Source organism: Protopterus annectens, chromosome 4.part0, assembly GCF_019279795.1.
Source record: "Protopterus annectens isolate FY-2018-M chromosome 4.part0, PAN1.0, whole genome shotgun sequence".
Taxonomy (NCBI): Eukaryota; Metazoa; Chordata; order Ceratodontiformes; family Protopteridae; genus Protopterus; species Protopterus annectens.
This window is the reverse complement of record NC_056733.1, coordinates 787,900,424-787,918,766: the sequence shown is the minus strand read 5'-3', so window position 1 is coordinate 787,918,766 and position 18,343 is coordinate 787,900,424. Positions and strand designations below refer to the sequence as shown.

Genomic DNA, 18,343 nt, shown 5'->3' with positions numbered 1-18,343 from the left:
GTAATGTTTAAAATATCTGTGAATATTCCTCAAAGTGTACACATTCACCATGCTTTCATATGGAATAATTTTTGCTCCCACACAGAATAAACCAAAATACCAGGAAATGCACTACCAATATGACACCATGCCTGTAAACCCAGGTGTTAAAACCTTCTCCCATGCCAACTGCTACAGAACTAAAAAGTAAAGAAAGAATAAAATATCTCGGGCACAATGCTATATACGGGAGGAAACTGTTCAATAATAAAGGGCAGCTGACCACACCACAGCTGATGCTCATCTTCCCAGTACCATGGTTGGCCTTTGGTCAACTGCGGCCCTAGGCAAAACGGCTCCACAGCATCCAACCACCACCTGGTGTCCCAAAATGGGTCTACCTACAACATCCAGATAACTTTTTTTCTTCATTTTTCTCAGTTTTACTCTTCAGATTTTTCTGTATTCACTAAACATTTTAAAACCTCCATTTCTTTACTACAAATTAAATAAAATGAATACTGGAAAACCACTACTGGGGGGCATGGCAAAAAAAAAAAAAAAAAAAAAAAAAAAAAAAAATCGCTGGTCCACAAAAAAACAAAAACTTAAAACATTATATAATGTGGAGGGGGTGTGCCCCACACACACCCTATTTAAATATACCAACTCCAAGATCGCACCACAGTGGAGGAAATGGCAAACTCCCAAAACCGGCCCAGCAATTTTTTGCCGTGTCGAAAGAAATCGCTGTTCCGGGTGTTCGGGATTGTAAGCTTTTGCTTAAAGGGGGGGGGGGGGGGGGTCCAATGAATTCGCATTCGCTAATTCAATATAGACCCCATCCTTAGCATCCTTTTTCCAATATACCCAGCATCCCTCCTCAGCATGTCCAAACAAATGCAATCCTGCCTCTGCCTTTCTCTCCAAACCGCCCAGCCTGAGCTGACCCTCTAATATACTGATTCCTAATCCTGTCTATCCTCGTCACACCCAACGCAAATCTTAACATCTTTAACACTGCCACCTCCAGCTCTGACTCCTGCCTTGTCATCAATGCCACCATCTCTAAACCCATATAACATAGCTGAGTCTCACTACCCTCATGCAGATCTTCCCTTTCACTCTTACTGGTACCAGTCTATCACAAATCACTCCTGACAGACTTCTCCACCCACTCCACCCTGCCTGTACACTCTTCACCTCTTCCACACTTACCGTTACTCTGAATGGCTGATCAAGTATTTAAACTCGTACACCTTTGCCAACTCTACTCCCTGCATCCTCACCATTCCTCTATCCTCCCTCATTCACACACACATTCTTAGTCCTACTGACCTTCATTCCTCTCCTCTAGAGCACATCTCTACCTCTCCTCAACTGGCTCCCTAAACATGTCACTCCACCTTAAACATCTGTCACTCCTACCACAGACCTCACCACTGTTGCACTACCCTTGTACATATCCTGTACTATTCTTGTATACTCACTCCAGACTTCCTCATACAATACCACAACTCCTCTCTAGGCACAATGTCATCCACAATCCTCAGTCCATGGTGACTCCTGTCTGATCTGGTCTGCTAACCTGCCCATCACCATTGCAAATAAGGGCTCAGACCTGATCCTTGATTTAACCCCACCTCCACCTTAAACATCTGTCACTCATACTGCAGACTACCACTGTCACACTACCTTTGTACATATCCTGTACTACTCTTGCATACTTCTCTGCCACTCCAGACTTCCTCATACAATATCAAAACTCCTCTCTAGGGACCCTGTCATATGATTTCCTCTAAGTCCACAAATACAATGCAACTCCTTCTGACCTTCTCTATACTTCAGTCTCAGAGCAAACATTGCATCGATAGTGCTCTTTCCCAGCATGAAACCATACTGCTGCTCACTAATCACCTCCCTTAACCTAGCTTCCACTACTCTTTCCCATAACTTCATGCTGTGACTGATCAATGTTATCCCTCTGTTTGGGTTACCAAAAACCTTAACACTATAAAAGTCTAAAATCCTAATAATGGACACTACACTATAAATCTTAAAGGCAGGAGTGGAAGGAAAAATGTCAAAAATGACCTTCACTTATCGTGAAATACTGAGACAGAGCTCTGACACGTCTGCATGAATCTGGCGGCAAATCAGATCGGAGGTAAATTAGGAAAAAAAAGCAATTATGGGCACAGGAGGAGCCATTACCTTGGATCCAAGTCCGTTGAAGGTGCTGAGGTCAGATCTGATCAGATCTCATTAGATCAGACAATCGAAATGCTGAATTAGGTAAAGTAGACATTGGATCCAGAGTTCAAGCAGCAGCTGAAAAGCTTGCAGAAGCTGGCCAGGTATTTGTGGGGGTACTTTGTCTCACCACCGCAGTGATGACACCTAGGAGTACTGCATATGAACGGCTCAGCTTGAGTCAGCTAAGCCTGTGGTGTCAGAGTATTTAACACTTGTGAAACAGAAGGAAATCAAGCAGACACACCCATCTCCTCAAAAGATATCAACAGCAGGTTTGCAGAAGCCACAAGGGAGAAGGTGTGATCCCAAGGACCTCGCCAAGACAGTAAGCTGGCCTGTTATTTACCACACGACTTCTCACAGGGAAACAGGTGGTCTAAATTAGAATTCCAAGGCAGTATAGACCACAAGCCTATCACTAAAGCCTGGAAATGCCTTCCTCCCTTATCCCCAGAATGAATGTCCTGAGTGCCAAGTAGACGTCATCAGGCAAGATTCTGGGGGGGGTACCAAAAGATAGACAAACTCTGCAATGATTGAAAAAGTGTAAACCACCACAAAAGGAAATTAACTACACACATCTTCAAACTCCATTCCAAAAATATAAAATGTCAAAAGGTACTAAACATGCAAATTACCTTGTCAGAACAATTAAACCAACAAGCTCCTTCATGCATGCTTCGCGGAACCGCTCATCTCCAGTCTGTTGATGCAAGTTATGCATGAAATCCAGAGCAGTTTCATTACGCAGAACTTTGTGGCTCACATCGGTGCATAAGAGGATACTTGTTTCATACTGAAGAATGGAAGTAACGAAACCGGGCCAAATCATGATCTGATTAAAAACATTAGTTAGCAAATCTTAGTCTAAATTTACTAACAAGATATTAACTTTAACAATCCCCAAAAATAACAATTTCTGGTGCCCAGACTTTCAGCTTATATTTTTTCGTTGCACAATGCCATGCCCACAATATATGGAAAATTAAAGAAAATGGATTGAAAATTAAATGAAACAAATAATGTAATGCACGACTATGGAAATTACATTTCTATCCATTTGATGTACATATTTCTGTCCAATTCAGTTCGGTTTTACATTCACATTCCTTTTAAATTATTTACATTCCTATAACAAAGGACTGTGGCTGACAGTTTGCTGACTACAAACTGGGAGCGATCACTTGAAACCTCCTAGTGATGTCAACAGACTGCAAGGTCGGTCTTATGCAGACTGACTGGTGCCAAGGTCATGGTCTTAAACTTAAGAAAAATGAATCACCCCCTTCGACAAGGGTGATATTCATGCAAACTCTACCACATAAACAGCAATACCCTAAGCACCCAGTCAGTGGCGAGAGATCTGGGCATACAGGTTGACAAGCAACCTAACTTCAATCACCATGTCTCCACAGTGGTAAAAAGGGCATTTTATATTGCTCATTTCATAAGGGCATTGCCTCCAGAAAAAGTGGTTATAACCCCCTGTAGTCTTCCCTCATCAGGGCAATAATGCAGTACACAGCTCCCTTTGGTATGCTTCTTTCCAAAAACCTGCAGCAACTGGAAAGACCACAAAGGTTCCTTGTAGGTCCCCAACCATGTCCCAAGAATCACACTCCACGTTCCTAAGCACCCTGGAGAATATTAGGGTCCAACCTAACACTTTCATAGTGGGTGACTTCAACTACCCCTCAATTAACTAGGAAAACTACTCATGCACTAATACACTTGCCCATTTCCTGGAATTCATTTATTCCAGTGCCCTGGACCAGCTCGTTCTTACCCCTACTAGAAGTAGCAATATCTTTGACCTGGTCATTACTAACATGGGCAACCATTGCTCTACACCAATAGTCAACTCCTCCCTGGTTAGATCAGACCACAAACTAATCACCTTGGAAATCCACAGAGACCAACAACTGGTGTTAGCACCACAGCCTTGTGTTCAATGCCAAAAAATCTGTCCTCATTCCCTTTGGGAAAAACTCTGCTCCCATGAATTATCACATCTATGGTAGTCCACTGAACGCAGAAGGTGTTAAGAGATCTGGGAACACAGGTTGACAGCAATCTCTCGACCACCACATTGCCACTGTGGTCAGAAAGTCCTATGCGGCACATCTCATTACTAAGGGTTTTGCATCCAGGAAGAAAGAGGTCATTGTCTCCCTACTCTTCCCTCATTAGACCACTCAGAGTATAATGCCCCATTTGGCATGTACCTCACTAGACACTTGCAACAACTGGAGAGGCTGCAAAAGTAGCTCAAAAAGAGGATACTAGGCCAACACTTGTCCTATATGGACAGACAAAAAAACTCCAACTAATCTCCCTCTCATATCGCCTACTTAGAGGCGATCTCTGCTCGACTTACAAAGCCATGTCTGACCCAACTTTGTTAGAAATGCTACATCTAAAGAAATCCCAATCCCTCCACACCATGCACTCGAGAGACCTCAACCTCATTACCACAATCAACAGAACAAGCTGGAAGGACAGGTTCATAACCCAGAGACTGCCCATGCTATGGAACAGACTTCCCATACATGTCAAACAGAGCACCTCACTGGCCCTCCAACAGAAATCTTGAGGAGTGGATGGGAAATAGAAAATTCACCCAGGGGATCACTCCAATAGCTCTACTCGACAGAAGCACTGGGAACTAAGGTCGGATACACAATGCCAGGGTAATCCTATGGGCTAGGCTTGTATAAAGGGTTCCAGGGCCATTAGCCTAGTACACACCTATGAGCCTATGAACCTATGAATAAAAAATGCAATAGGATAGTAAATCACAGAAATATGGTAGAAGCAGAGAACGACTAGCCCTGAAACAGCTGGTTATGTTCTTAACACAAACTAGGAAACAATGTCCATTCAGTAATATAATTTTCTAATAGCAGACTTTCTTGCCTCCATTAGTACCTGCTGTACATCAGTAAACAGGTGCCTATATGCCATATCCAAGTAATCAAATGAAACTGATCGATGTTGGGGGAGTATCACAGTTCCTGTGTGAGAAAATCTAGTTTATGAGGAAGAAAATCTAGTTTATGAGGAAGCTTGTTGTAATAGTCCCTGACCATATCCAAAAAAGGAGAAAAAGCTGACTAATCAGAGGGGAGAAAAAAAGAGGTCAACTTGAACTCTCCACAGATGGACAATCTTAGACCACGTAATCTAGTTTCCATTCATGAAGGTCTGCCCTGTTACTGCTTACCTTGTCTGTAACACAACTTTGCTCTAACAGGATACCTGTAGAGTAAGATTGTGCTGAGAAGCTATATCCCAAGTTAACATGGCTAGTCTGCAGGGGGGGGGGGTACAACCTGGTTCCCTCACTTGCTTGACACACCATGACTGCAGTACTGTCTGTAGCCACTTGAGATCCCAGGGACCAAAAATGATTGAGAGTCGAGTGCATTGATCACAACCATATCCTTGATATTTATGTGCTTGAAGATGCCCTTAGTGTCCCACAGCCCCTGCACTTTTATCCCTCTTGAAACTATTAGAAAGCAAGTCCAAAGTACCTGTGGTGACTGCCTGTTCTGCAACAGGGGGGTACAGGGGCAGACCTAGATATAGAGAGATCAGTTTTCTCCACTAAAAGATTTTTGTTCCAACAAACCCAAACACTGGGATTTGAAAATGTAACCGGTGTTGATGCTGGGACTAGTGAGATTTCAGAATTGTATCTTACTCATGTGTAGCCTAGACAGGGTTATCAAGAGAATCATAGATGACATGAGAAACTCCTGAGGTAATCCCGTGAAGTAACCAAAATCAGAGTGGAAAACCTCAGAAATACATCTAAGTAAAGATCTATTTTTTTCTTGTGAATGAACATCTCTTTCAACTGTCTAGCTGACATTACAGGAACACAACTTTGAGTGATGGAGTCACAAGTCTTGTGGACATTTGTTTGGAATCCCAGTTTGTGCACGATCTCTCACCAAAGACAGATTCTGACACACTGAAAAACTCTGCAATGATCAGCAAGTCATATTGTTTGTGTCTTTTGGCTTTTCCCGGTTAAGGGTCGCCACAGCGGAACTCCGGTCCACTAATGATTGGCAGTAGAATTTTACTTGCTGGCTTGCCAGGCCTAACGCACAACCTTCAACGAAGGAACGCCCATTCACGCATGTCGCCACACAAAAGAAGCTCTGAGAATCAAACGGGCAACGTCTGTGAGGCAACAACGCTACCACAGAACCACCACCGCAGTGTAATGATCAGCAAGTCATATAAATATGGAAAATGTGGATACCCTATATCCTGCAACAATCTATAAACAAAAGCTGTGTATTCACCATAACAATGCATTTGTGTAGTCTTCACCCTTCCTCAACTGATGGGTCTTGGATCTGACCTCAGATCCGGCTTTGGCCACTTCAAACTTTGGTTCAGTAGTTCGAGCTCCTCCCCTTATCCAAAATCCTCTCCTCAGCTTGGATTACCTCAGACTAAAGTTGGTCTTCTAGCCAGCCTACTATCTTGCACAACAAATAGCTACCCCATAAAACATCCTCCAAATTAGATCACATTCCACTTAGAATAGAGAAAAAGGAAGAGAAGTCTGATGCTTATTCAGAAAGGCGGGCAGGAATCACTCCTCAGGACATACTAAGACCCTGAATGTAAATCTGCCAAGCAGGAAGGAGGTTGGAGAGTGGGAGGTTGGGAAGGGACAGAAAGAATACAGCTGCAATGTTACGGTGAGTACATAACTGATTTTCTGTTTGTCCATTCCTCAACCAATGGGATAGAGTCCCCAGCTAGAAAAAAATGGTTGGTTCTCAAGGAAAGATTTGCTGGAGTACAGCAAAGCCAAATCTGCCCTCTCCCTAGATAAAATGTACAGTTTATAATAAACAAAGATATGAGCATTGGGCAAAGTGTCTCTGTACAAATGCCATCTATGGAAGCTCTGGACCAGAAAGCAATGTGGCCACATACATGGGGGAATGAGCCTTAAGAGACTTTGGTAATGTTAAACTTTTCTTCTTCTAAAGGAAATAAATGCAAATCAGTGAGCCATCTCAAAGTTACTTTTAATATTGCCTTGCCCAATTTAGCCTCTGAAATGGAAACTGCTCTGATTTCTGAAATCTTTAGTTCTGGGGAGATGGAAGCTAAGTTGTGTGTATATCCAACAGGTGCAGCATGTTCATAGGTGTGCCCTATGCCAATGGCCCTGGAGCCTTTACAAGCCTAGCCCATAGAAGTGCCCTGGCATCATGCTGCTGTTCATTCCCAGTGCCTCTATCAAGTAGAGCCACTGGAGTGATCCCTGGGGTGAACTTTCTATTTCACATCCATTCATCAAGATTTCTCTTGAAATGGGCCAGTGAGGTGCTCTGCTTGACATGTATGGGAAGTCTAGTCCAGAGCATGGGCAGTCTCTGGGTTATGAACCTGTCTCTCCCAGCATGTTCCGTTGACTGGTAATGAGGTTGAGGTCCCTGGAGTGTGTGGTGCAGAGGGATTGGGATTTCTTTAGGTGTAACATTTCTAACTGGGCAGGGTCAGATATGCCTTTGTAAGTCAAGAAGAGATCGCCTCTTAATAGATGATATGACAGAGAAAAGCTGGAGTTTTTTTTTAGTCTGTCCATGTAGGGCATGTGTTGAAGGCCTAGGATCCTCTTCGTGATGTACTTTTGTGGCTTTTCCAGCTGTTGCAGGTGTTTAGTGAGGTACATGCCAAATGGGGCATTATACGTGATAACTGGTCTAATGAGGGAAGAGTAGGGAGAAATGATGACCTAAATAAGAAACGGCTTTAGTTACTCATCAGGAAAAATAAAAATAAACTATGTTAGCGTTTTCAAGGTATTCACCGCTTCATCAGACATGCAATCTCTTAAACAGAAGCATTTTAAAACCATATCAATTAATGACATCACAAATCAATTGAAGACATTAAAAAAAATAAGCACTTGATAAACTATTTTAAAAATAACAGTTTAGTGTTTCATCATACTTTAATGCTTCGAAGGTCTCTCTTTCAAGAAGGGTTTTAGGGAGACACTGGCATTCAGTCCCGGAGGTCTGTCTGCCTGAAGTTTACTTATCCAATTTTGCTCTGCCACTTCAGTTTTGTTTTTAAAGTCTCCTCCCCTTATAACTTCAACTAGCACTTCTAATACAAAGAAACTAAAGCTATGACTCATTCCTTGTTTTAAAACTTGTTGTGCCAAGGCACTAGTTTCTTTTGTGTTCCGTACTTCCCTGTGGTGCTCAAGCATCCTGTCTTTCAGCATGATTGGTTTTACCAATGTAGTATGCATAACATATCTTACAGAAACTGAAATAAACCACGTTTCTTGTCCTACAATCAGCGTAAAAGTTAAAGTCAATGTTAAAGTGCAATATAGGGTGTTAAGATTCACCAGTATATACATATTTTCATGCACTACAATTTCTGCATTTATGTGTACCATTTTTTTCTGAAGGAATTCCTTGGTTCTTTAGATTATAGCAAAGATGCCTTTTAAGGGATGATGTGTTCTTAAATGAAAAGCAGCGTTTCACCTATCACATTTTCAAATTCATCTACAGTTCTTAGAATGTTCCAATTAGCTTTCACAACATCACAAATGCCGTTAATATCACTGGAGTATGGCAGGGGCAGTCTCCAGGTTATGAACCTGTCCCACCAGCATGTTCTGTTGACCGTGGTAATGAGGTTGAGGTCCCTGGAGCGTGTGGTGTGGAGGGATTGGGATTTCTTTAGGTGTAACATTTCTAACAGGGCAGGGTCAGACATGCCTTTGCAAGTCAAGCAGAGATCGCCTCTTAATAGACTATATGAGAGAGAAAAACTTTTTTTTTTTTTTTTTTTTTTTTTTTTTTTTTGAGTCTGTCAATGTAGGGCATGTGTTTAAGGCCTAGAATCCTTTTTGGAATGTACTCTTGTGGCCTTTCCAGCTGTTGCAGGTGTTTAGTGAGGTACATGCCAAATGGGCATTGACGGCTGGTCTAATGAGGGAAGCGTAGAGAGAAATGATGACCTTTTTCTTCCTGAATGCAAAACCCTTGGTAATGACATGTGCCAGATAGGAATTTCTGACCACAGTGGCAATGTGGAGGACAAAGGGGAGGTTGCTATCATTCATTTCTGAGTGGGGAATGGTATCAAAGGCCTACTCCCCCTTATTAAAAATACTTGGTAAGAAAACGGGTAGATTGTTGACCGCAGTTTCCAATGCTACCTTAGGCAGGAAATAAAGGTTAGACCAGAGGGATACCCTATCCTTATGTGAAAAAAAATAAACAGATATGGTGGCTGGGAGGAGTGCGCCAGAGTTCTGTTATTTGTCTAGCTGATGTAACTGCAACCAAAAAAATGTTTTTCCAAGACAAAAATTTTAAGTCCACCTTGACAGAGGGCTCAAAGGGGAACTGTGTCAAAGCCCAAAGTACGATTAAATCCCACAGAGAAGTGGGATCCTTAACAGGTGGTTTAAAGCAGAAAGGTACCTTTGAGAAGGGGGTTATATAATTTTAATGTTGCCAAGAAAGGAGGAGTTTTGCCTATGAGAAAATAAGAAATAGCAGCAAGTTGGACCTTAAAAACAGAGCAACAAGCACCACTAATGAAACAATGTTTTGAAGTGCAGAGATGAAAAATCTCTTCCATTTGCCTTTATTTATCTTTGTACTAGAAACCTTCTGGGAGGATGCAAGGATATGACTGACGAAGTCCGTCTGGGCTGCCTAGCTATCACAAATTAAAAGTCTGACTATCTGGATGAGGTATCCAAGACAGATGAGAGAGGAGGCCCAGAGAAGGATCCAACCCCAGGAAGGGTGCACTACATTAGGCCACAGGAAGGAAAACCACACTTGGGATCAGAAGGGAGCAACGAGGATTAATTTGCTCGTCTGGTGAGGTGCTTTCTGAATAAACCTAGGGATGAGAGCAGTGGAGGGGGAAGGCATAAAGAAGAGAGCGCCAATCGTGAATCAGGGTGTCTGTTGGTCACTACCCCTCTGGAGGGATTAGGGCAAAGTACCTACTGCACTTTAAATTGGGGGGGGGGGCAAAGAGGTCCCAGCACAGCCCCATTAATGAAAATCATTTCCCCCACAGATAGGTTGAGACACCACCTGTGAGGGAGTAAGCTAAGCCTGCTCACTGTCTCTATGAACATGTTGGATTCCCTTAAATCACATGATGCCAACAGAAAGCATCCGGAGATGATCGCCCACTGCCACATTTAATGCTTCTCGGCTTAGGGGTAGGAGCATGTCCTCCATTTGATGTACTAGACTGCAACATGTCAGTCTGTCTGAAGAGCAATCACTGGAAGGAAAATATCTTCAAATGCTTGCAATGCTAACAGGACTGCTCATTTCCAAGACATTGATGTGAAGACTGACCAACTGAGACCATGTGCTTTGGACCATCCTTCCCAAAGTAGTCTCCCAACCCTAGCTGGGAGACATCCATAGTGACTGTGGCCTTGGGTAAAGAAAACAAAAAGGCAGCCCTGAAACTACTTTTGCGTGCATCCACCAGGCTGTGTTCTCAGCAAATCCTTGTAATTTGAATTAGTGCAGTTAAGAGGTGTCATCCTATTGACCACAGCGTTGCAAGTGTCCACTGTAGTACCCTCATATGAAACTTTGTTAAAGGTACCAAAGGAATGGATGCAGCCATAGACCCTAGAAGCTATAAAACTCACCTGGTTAAAGGGGAAGGAGGAAATAGAATGTGTTCCTTGGCTGTGCAATACATTTAACCTTTTCTGTGGTAAGTTTGCGATCTGAGCCACCATAAGCAAATAAACACCAATGAATTCCAAGACATGAATAGGGGACACCAAAAACTTGACATACCTCACTGTGATAATTAGCTGATGACCGAGTTGGAGCAAGTTATTCCTAGGCTCATCAGTACACTGTTGCTGGGAGCAGAGAGGAGCCAATCACCGCGATAAGGAAACACCCAGAATCCTAGCAGTCTCAAGGGAGCTACAACCACTGCCAATGCACTTCATAAACACTCTGGGGGTCGTGTTGAGACCAATGAGCAGAGTCCTGAAATGGTAGTGACTGGCTGGCTCCCAGCCAATAACATCAGTATCTCCTGGATCATCATTTATTTTGTATGTGATAATACGCATCCAACTGATCTGAGCACATCCAATCACTGCACAACAGCAGCATAATGACTGAAGCCTGACCATCCAGAACTTTGTGCGTTAGACTGATGCAAATTGCGGAGAGCCAAAACTGGTCTTAGGTGGCCATTTTTCGATGGCACCAAAAATAATTCTCTGGTAAGCTCTGAATCCCTGCTGGTCTCAGGGACCTTCTTGGATAACTCCCTTAGCCAGCAGTTTTTTTCCCCTATTTCTACAGCTACTGCTTACCTCTAACAGTGAGGAACATCAAACATTCCTCTGGGCCAATTGGGAGGTTGAAGAGCAAAGGGTATGCAGTAACCCTCTGGATGACATCCTCTGCACCCAAGAACATTTCATAACTGCTCAAGCTTTTGGGTGCAGGGACAAGCTCCTCCTCTCCCCAAATGCCTCCAGAGTACAGCAGTCTGGCAACCTTCTAGATAGTGGAACCCTGAAGTCCTAGTGCTGCAGTCTCCTCTGCCCTGTGGGTGACCCACCATTATAGTTACCCCGTCTGCTGGGGAGCTAGTCTCCCTTCCAACCTGTGGAACTGTATCTTCCTACCTCCTCACTGGCTCCATGAAAACATCTAAGGGGTAGAGAAAGCTTCATTACAGAAGATGTTATATTCCCATCCTGTTTGCTCCTGGAGAGTTTCTTTCACCTTAGGGCCAAAAAGTGTGGATTCAAAGGGAGCACTGATCAACTATAACTTGAACGACACTGTAAAATCACAAAAGTGCATCTAAGTGCCTTCTCATGCAAATTCCTGAGTCCACAACAGTCTAAATGCCCTCTGAGGCATGCTAGATCAGCCTCATGGAAGCATTTGATAGGGACTGAAGGGGGTCTCCAGTTGCGAAGAAACGGTTTTCTTGTCTGCTGCAGACATGGACCCTGACAGAGCACTGGAAAACTCCTTTATCAAGTCGCTCTAAAATCTCATTACATGTGCCAAATAGCTCAGCTACCTGAGGGTGAAGGTCACGGAAACAAACACACTTCCCAAATCTAACACCATGTACTCTGTTTGGGGGATGGAGAGACTAACTCTTTTCAGCAAGTTCTTTCTTGGTACCTGCTGCTGCTGCTACCACCACATCTACTATAGGACCCTTGTGCCAATGGGCACGATCCTTTGGTGCCAAGTACCTTTTGGGTCTTTAAGGGATTGGCTGAAGTGACAGAGGTCTGAGGTAATCCAGGCTAAGGAGAGAATCATGTGTAAGGGGAGGAGAGTTTGAGCTATGGAACCAAAGTTTACTGAAGTGGTCAAAGCTGGATCCGAGATTGATGGACCCATCAACTGAGGAATGGATGAAAAAGACATCATATCTAGAGCTAGACACTGTGAGCACTCTTGGCACAATAGATAGTCTAAAGGGTAAGGCAAAGAAATTATAATGTGATCCAGACAACAACAACCATAAGAAACGTCCGAAGTCCAGATAAACAGGAATCTGAGATAGCAAGTTATAAAATTACATAATTTTGAATTTGAGCACCATCACAAACAGATTTAAGAAAGAAAGATCCAGAATTGGTCTCCAAATATTCTTTCTTTGGTACTAGGAACATTCTTGAATAAAAAACATTCCCCACCTGGAAATGAGGAACTGGTTCTATCACTGGTTGGGACAGCATGTGACGAAGAACAAGTGGAAACAAAAGAATCTGATCTAGATAAGCAATGACCCCCATGGAAAGGGGGAATTTCCTCGCACTGCCAACTTCAATATTGCTGAACGATTTTCAGAACCCATTTGTCTGAAACAATCTGTTGCCAGAGAAAAATAGCAATTCATACTTTCTCGAAGAAAAACAATCAGGGTTGGAGAGGGTCAGAAGGCCTCAAATAATCATTCAGACTTGCACTGTCCTTGGTTTTGGGAGATTAGAAACATCATTTTGGAACCCCTTTACCATTTCTCAAATTTCTATTTACCTGCACTTTCAGAGACTTAATATACAAACTGGATGATGAGACAGAAAATCACTTGGACAATTTGAAAAGGAGGGCTGAAAACTCAAATTCCCTGAATTAGTTTGTCCCTTTGACCACATTTTCTGATCACATCTACAGCAGAAAGGCCAAACACTAAAGAAAAATTAGAAATCTCATTTTAATCATATGGGATATTCCAAGAATGCAACCATGCAAACTTCTTCAAAACAGAACCATTAGCCATTGTTGATGCATCTTCCAAAACACATTCATACACATACTGCAAAAAAATCAGCAGTGACCTGGGCAATACAAGAAGATAAGTTAAATCAGATTTTTCCTCACAAGCAAATGCAAATTGTGCTTACCATAATGATAGATCCATGCACCCTCCCTCTGTCTGGTTCAACAAGTGGTTTTATCAGATCTGACTTATCAGAGACGAGCCACATACCACTGACTTCAGCCAGTCAAGCTCCGCCTCATCTACAGCTAATCCCTCACTCTACAGGTTGAATACAGACTAAAAACAAAAGGTCTGCAGTCACTAAAACCCTAGGGAGGTCTCGCAGGAGGATCTTGTGCAAAAAGGTGGAACCAAAGGAAGTTCTGGACCTCAAATGAATGTCCAGATTATAGTGAAACACAAAAATGCAATAGGCTCACCCAGGCAGCAAATGCACAAACCTCATCCAGTGTGTAGCTCTAGAGGGGGGAAAAAAGCTGTAGAAGTAGCTACAGCTCTAATAGAATGACTGTTTGGTTTAGCCTGCAAAATGATACCCAAAAGTAATGCAATTAGCCACTTGGGGATAGTAACTTTAGACACTGGCATGTCCAACAGGGCATTTGAAAGGGAAACCACTTACAAACTTTAACAGATTTTGTTCAATCCAAATAAAATCTCACTCGTCTAAAAACATCAAGGCAATGCGGCAAGTACTCCACCCCTTGTTGGAAAATTCATGAAAAAAAAAAAAGGAAAGTGAATGCAGTGATTCAAATTCTTCTCTGTACCCACCTCATGAAGAAAGGAAGGATCCCTGCAGAAGGACACCTGGTCTTTATGGGAAAGAACAGTGAAGGTACTGAAGAGAGGGCTTGAACTCTGAAACCAGCATGGCAGAAGTAATGGCAACCAAAAATAAGGTCTTCCAAGGTAGAAACTTCAAGTCAACCACAGCAGAAAGTTCAAAGGCAGGTGCAGTCAATAAATGAAGCATGAAAAGCTAATCCAAAAGAAGAACAGGTCCTGGAACAGAGGGTGTATAAAAAGGCACCTTTAAGGAAAGCAAGTGTGTCACTAAAGGCACATTATCTCTTACCAATTTGAAAAGTGAAAATGGCTGCCAACTGCACCTTAACAGTAAAATAAAAAGTTATGTACTCACCATAACGTTCAATGTTTGTAGTCCCTCTTGGCCTTCATTTTCACATATGGGTTGGGAGCCGATCCTCAGCTCCGACTCGGCCTCTTACAAGTTCAAAGTCTCTAAGTTGGCTCGTGGATAGGAAGGTATCCCATAGTGCACCAGTACAATCCCAAGATCTTGTTTGCTGCTAAACTATAGAAAGACAGAACTAATGTTATCCCGAAAGAACAGCAATAATGAAAGGTCTCCACCCTGTCAAGGTAATACTATCCAGGTCTCCAGATCCTTCCAGGACGGGGGTAGGTGGGTGGGTTTGTAAGAATTAAGGGCGAGATGGACTACAAACATGGAACGTTATGGTGAGTACATAAGTTATGTACCTAACATAACGTTTCATGTTAGTAGTCTTCATCTCGCCTTCTTTCTTGCTGTTTGGGATCAGAGCCGACTCGGCCATCTTCAATAGCTCGAGAGCGGTTTACTGGCTGAAGGCTACCCCTTATTCCATGATGCCTAGCGACAGCTACCCAGATCTCATTTGAAATAGCTAATCCCAGACATATGAGAGAAACCAGTTATCAAAAAACTGGTTGTTCCATGCATCCTAAAATCTAGAATAGGTTAGGAAGACCTAGCCAGAACAATAATAAAGAATACTCAGCCAGTGAAAAAGGACTCCTCTCAATCCACTAGGGAGGGATGCAAGAAAGACGGCGAGATGAAGACAACACTGAACGTTATGGTAGGTACATAACTTCTTAATGTTAAGTGGTCTATCTTCCCTTCATTCTTGCTGTTTGGGACAGTGTCCCTAGGACCTAACATCCTGGGTGGCTCAGTGGAACACACTCTTCCGAACAGTGGAACCAAAGTCAGCTCTGCTCCGGGAGACCATATCCAACTTGTAATGAGAAATAAAGGTACAAGAGTTTGCCCACGTGGCAGCTGCACAGATGGAATCCATGGGCAACCTAGACTGAAAAGCTACAGAGGTGGCTAATGCCCTAGTAGAATGACCTTTCAGTTTAGTTGGTAACTCTATTCCGTAACTGGTAAATAAATGTAATGGTATGGGACAACCATCTGGATAAGGTCACCTTGGAAACTGGGAGACCTTGTTTGCTTAAAGCATAAGAAAGGAATAATTGGTCTGACTTTCTTATTTCTTTAGTCCTATGTTGGTAAAAACGCAATTGTCTGTGAACGTCCAGTTGGTGAAGCTTGTACTCTGCCTTGTTGCTATGATTGGGGAAGAACACAGGGAGATCTATAGATTGATTTAAATTATTTTATGAGCAGACTTTAGGAAGAAACGAAGGATTAGTCCTCAGAGAAACTCTGTCCTTGTGAAACACCAGGTAATGAGGACAAACACAGTGCTTGAAGTTCTGAGACACGCCTAGCCGAAGTGATCGCAAACAGAAAGAGCGTCTTCCAAGACAGAAACTTGGAGCAGGATGCTGCCGGTTCAAAAGAAGGCAGGATTAAGGAAGTTAGCACTAAATTAAGGTCCCAAGGAGGGGGGGGGGATCTCTCACTGGTGGTCTATAAGAGAGGTTTCTCTCAAAAAAGCTTTACAGAGCTTGAGAGACATGTTAGAATTTTGCTAACAGATATGAAAATTAGAAATGGCCGCTAATTGTACCCTAATCGTAGTGGAAGCGGCCCCGGAGTGAAAAAGTTGGGCTAGAAATTCAAGAATTTCATGGACTGGGGCTGAGAAGGGATCCACATACCTAGACTCTGCCCAAAAAGAAAAACGTTTCCATTTGCTAGCATAACTTTTTCTCGTAGACTTATGTGATGAGATGATAATCTCACGGACTGCTGAGGAAAGGCTGGGAAGCCTGAGTAAGGTTTAAAGTGGAGCAACCAAGCTATGAGCTGGAGAGTTTGGAGGGATTGATGCAATCCGCCTCATTGATGAATCAGATCTGAAATTGGGTCCAGAGTCCAGGGCTGATCGAGAAGGTAGAGGTGCAGGAACGGGAACCATATCTGTCGAGGCCAGTAGGGGGCAATGAGGATCATTTTGCAACCTAACGATGTTGCTTTCTGTATGAGTTTCGGTATCAGGGGAAAGAGGAAAAGCATAAAGTCCCTGAGGCCAATCGTGGACTAGAGCGTCTCTGGGTATGTGACCTGGAAGTGGAAGAAGGGAGAAGTAGTTGCTCCATTTGCTGTTGAAAGGGGTAGCAAAAAGATCGCAGCAAGGCTATCCCCATTTGCAGAAGATAAGATCCGCAACTTCCTGATTCAGAGAACTCGTGAGGCATGAGGATAGCTCTGCTGAGCCTGTCCACTATGACGTTGGATCTCACAGGGATGTGTTTCGCAATCAGAAAACGTTGGGAGGAAATCGCCCACTGCCACAATCTGCGTGCTTCGACACAGGGGTAGGATCTGGTTCGGCCCTGCTTGTTGATGTACCACACCACTGACATGCTGTCCGCTTGAATTGCTATGGTCTCGGAAGAAAGAGTCCTGAAGGTCTTGCAATGCCAGGAGCACGGCTCTCATTTCTAGGACATTTATGTGCAGATGGTACTCGTGAGGTTGCCAAGTGCCTTGGACTGTCATGCCCAGATAATGCTTCCCCACCCTATCAGGGAGGCGTCTGTAGTCACTATGTCTACTAGAGGGGGCTGTATGAAACGTCTGCCCTGAGTCACTAGTGGGGAGACCATCCACCAAGAAAGGTACCTTTTGCATGCCTCCATAATCAGGATTATGAGACATGGGTAGCTCCTGGAAAGACCACTGCGTGAAAAGAAGCCACTGAAGAATTCTCATGTGAAAACGCGCTAATGGAAGTAGAAGAATGGCAGCTGCCATAGAGCCCAGAGTTTGAAGGACATATCTGACTTGGACCATTATGCTCTGCATTAGGATTTGAACTTGACAAATTGTGGGCACTTTCTAGTAGTAAAGTACAGTTTTGTACTCACCATAAATGTAGATGTTCGAAGATCCACATTGCTGCAGTCATAACCTGTGGGTAGTCCGCTGTCCTCGGTCGGCCCGAATACCAAAGTATTAGGCTGGCGTCGGTCATGGGCGCTCAGATCTGACGTCAGAGCGTCATGGTATTAAAGCGCATGACCGACGTCATATCCTCAGTCTTTTCTTGCCCCAGATGTCAGAAGGCCCTAAAAAGAAAGGCCACAGCCAAAAATAGAAAAACCTCCAAAACCCATGTACAAACAACATCTACGGCCCAAACCATACAACCACTCCAAACTACAGAGGGGAAGGAGGGAGGGTAAATTGGACTGCAGCAATGTGGATCTTCGAACATCTACATTTATGGTAGGTACAAAACTGTACTATGTTCTTCATCTCACATTGCTGCAGTCATAACCTGTGGGTAGAATCCCAAAGCAAGTGTAAGGGGAGGTTGGCAAAATCATAAAGCATTAGGAGCTGCTAATATGCCCTGTAAGACTGCAGTGGCAAACCCAGCCCTAGATTTGGAATAAAGAGGGAGATGGTAATGTATAGAAAAAGTGCGCACTGAACTCCAAGTAGCTGCTTCCAAAATATCTTTAGTAGCTACACCCCTTAAAAATGCAGTAGAAGTGGCAGTAGCCCTAGTGGAATGAGGTCTGATTCCAGCCGGAATCTCCTTACCATGATGAGAATAACAAA

At 43.3% G+C, this 18,343-nt stretch overlaps 1 protein-coding gene across 1 annotated transcript in view; it reads right to left on the bottom strand.

The window, feature by feature from the left end:
• The window catches only part of LOC122800343 (piwi-like protein 1), a 785,589-nt gene that overhangs the window by 480,221 nt on the left and 287,025 nt on the right, over window positions 1–18,343 (bottom strand). Inside the window, exon 8 of the mRNA XM_044069792.1 lies at window positions 2,874–3,070. Within this exon, the coding sequence (XP_043925727.1) occupies window positions 2,874–3,070 (197 nt within the window). The remainder of the gene's footprint in view (window positions 1–2,873; window positions 3,071–18,343) is intronic.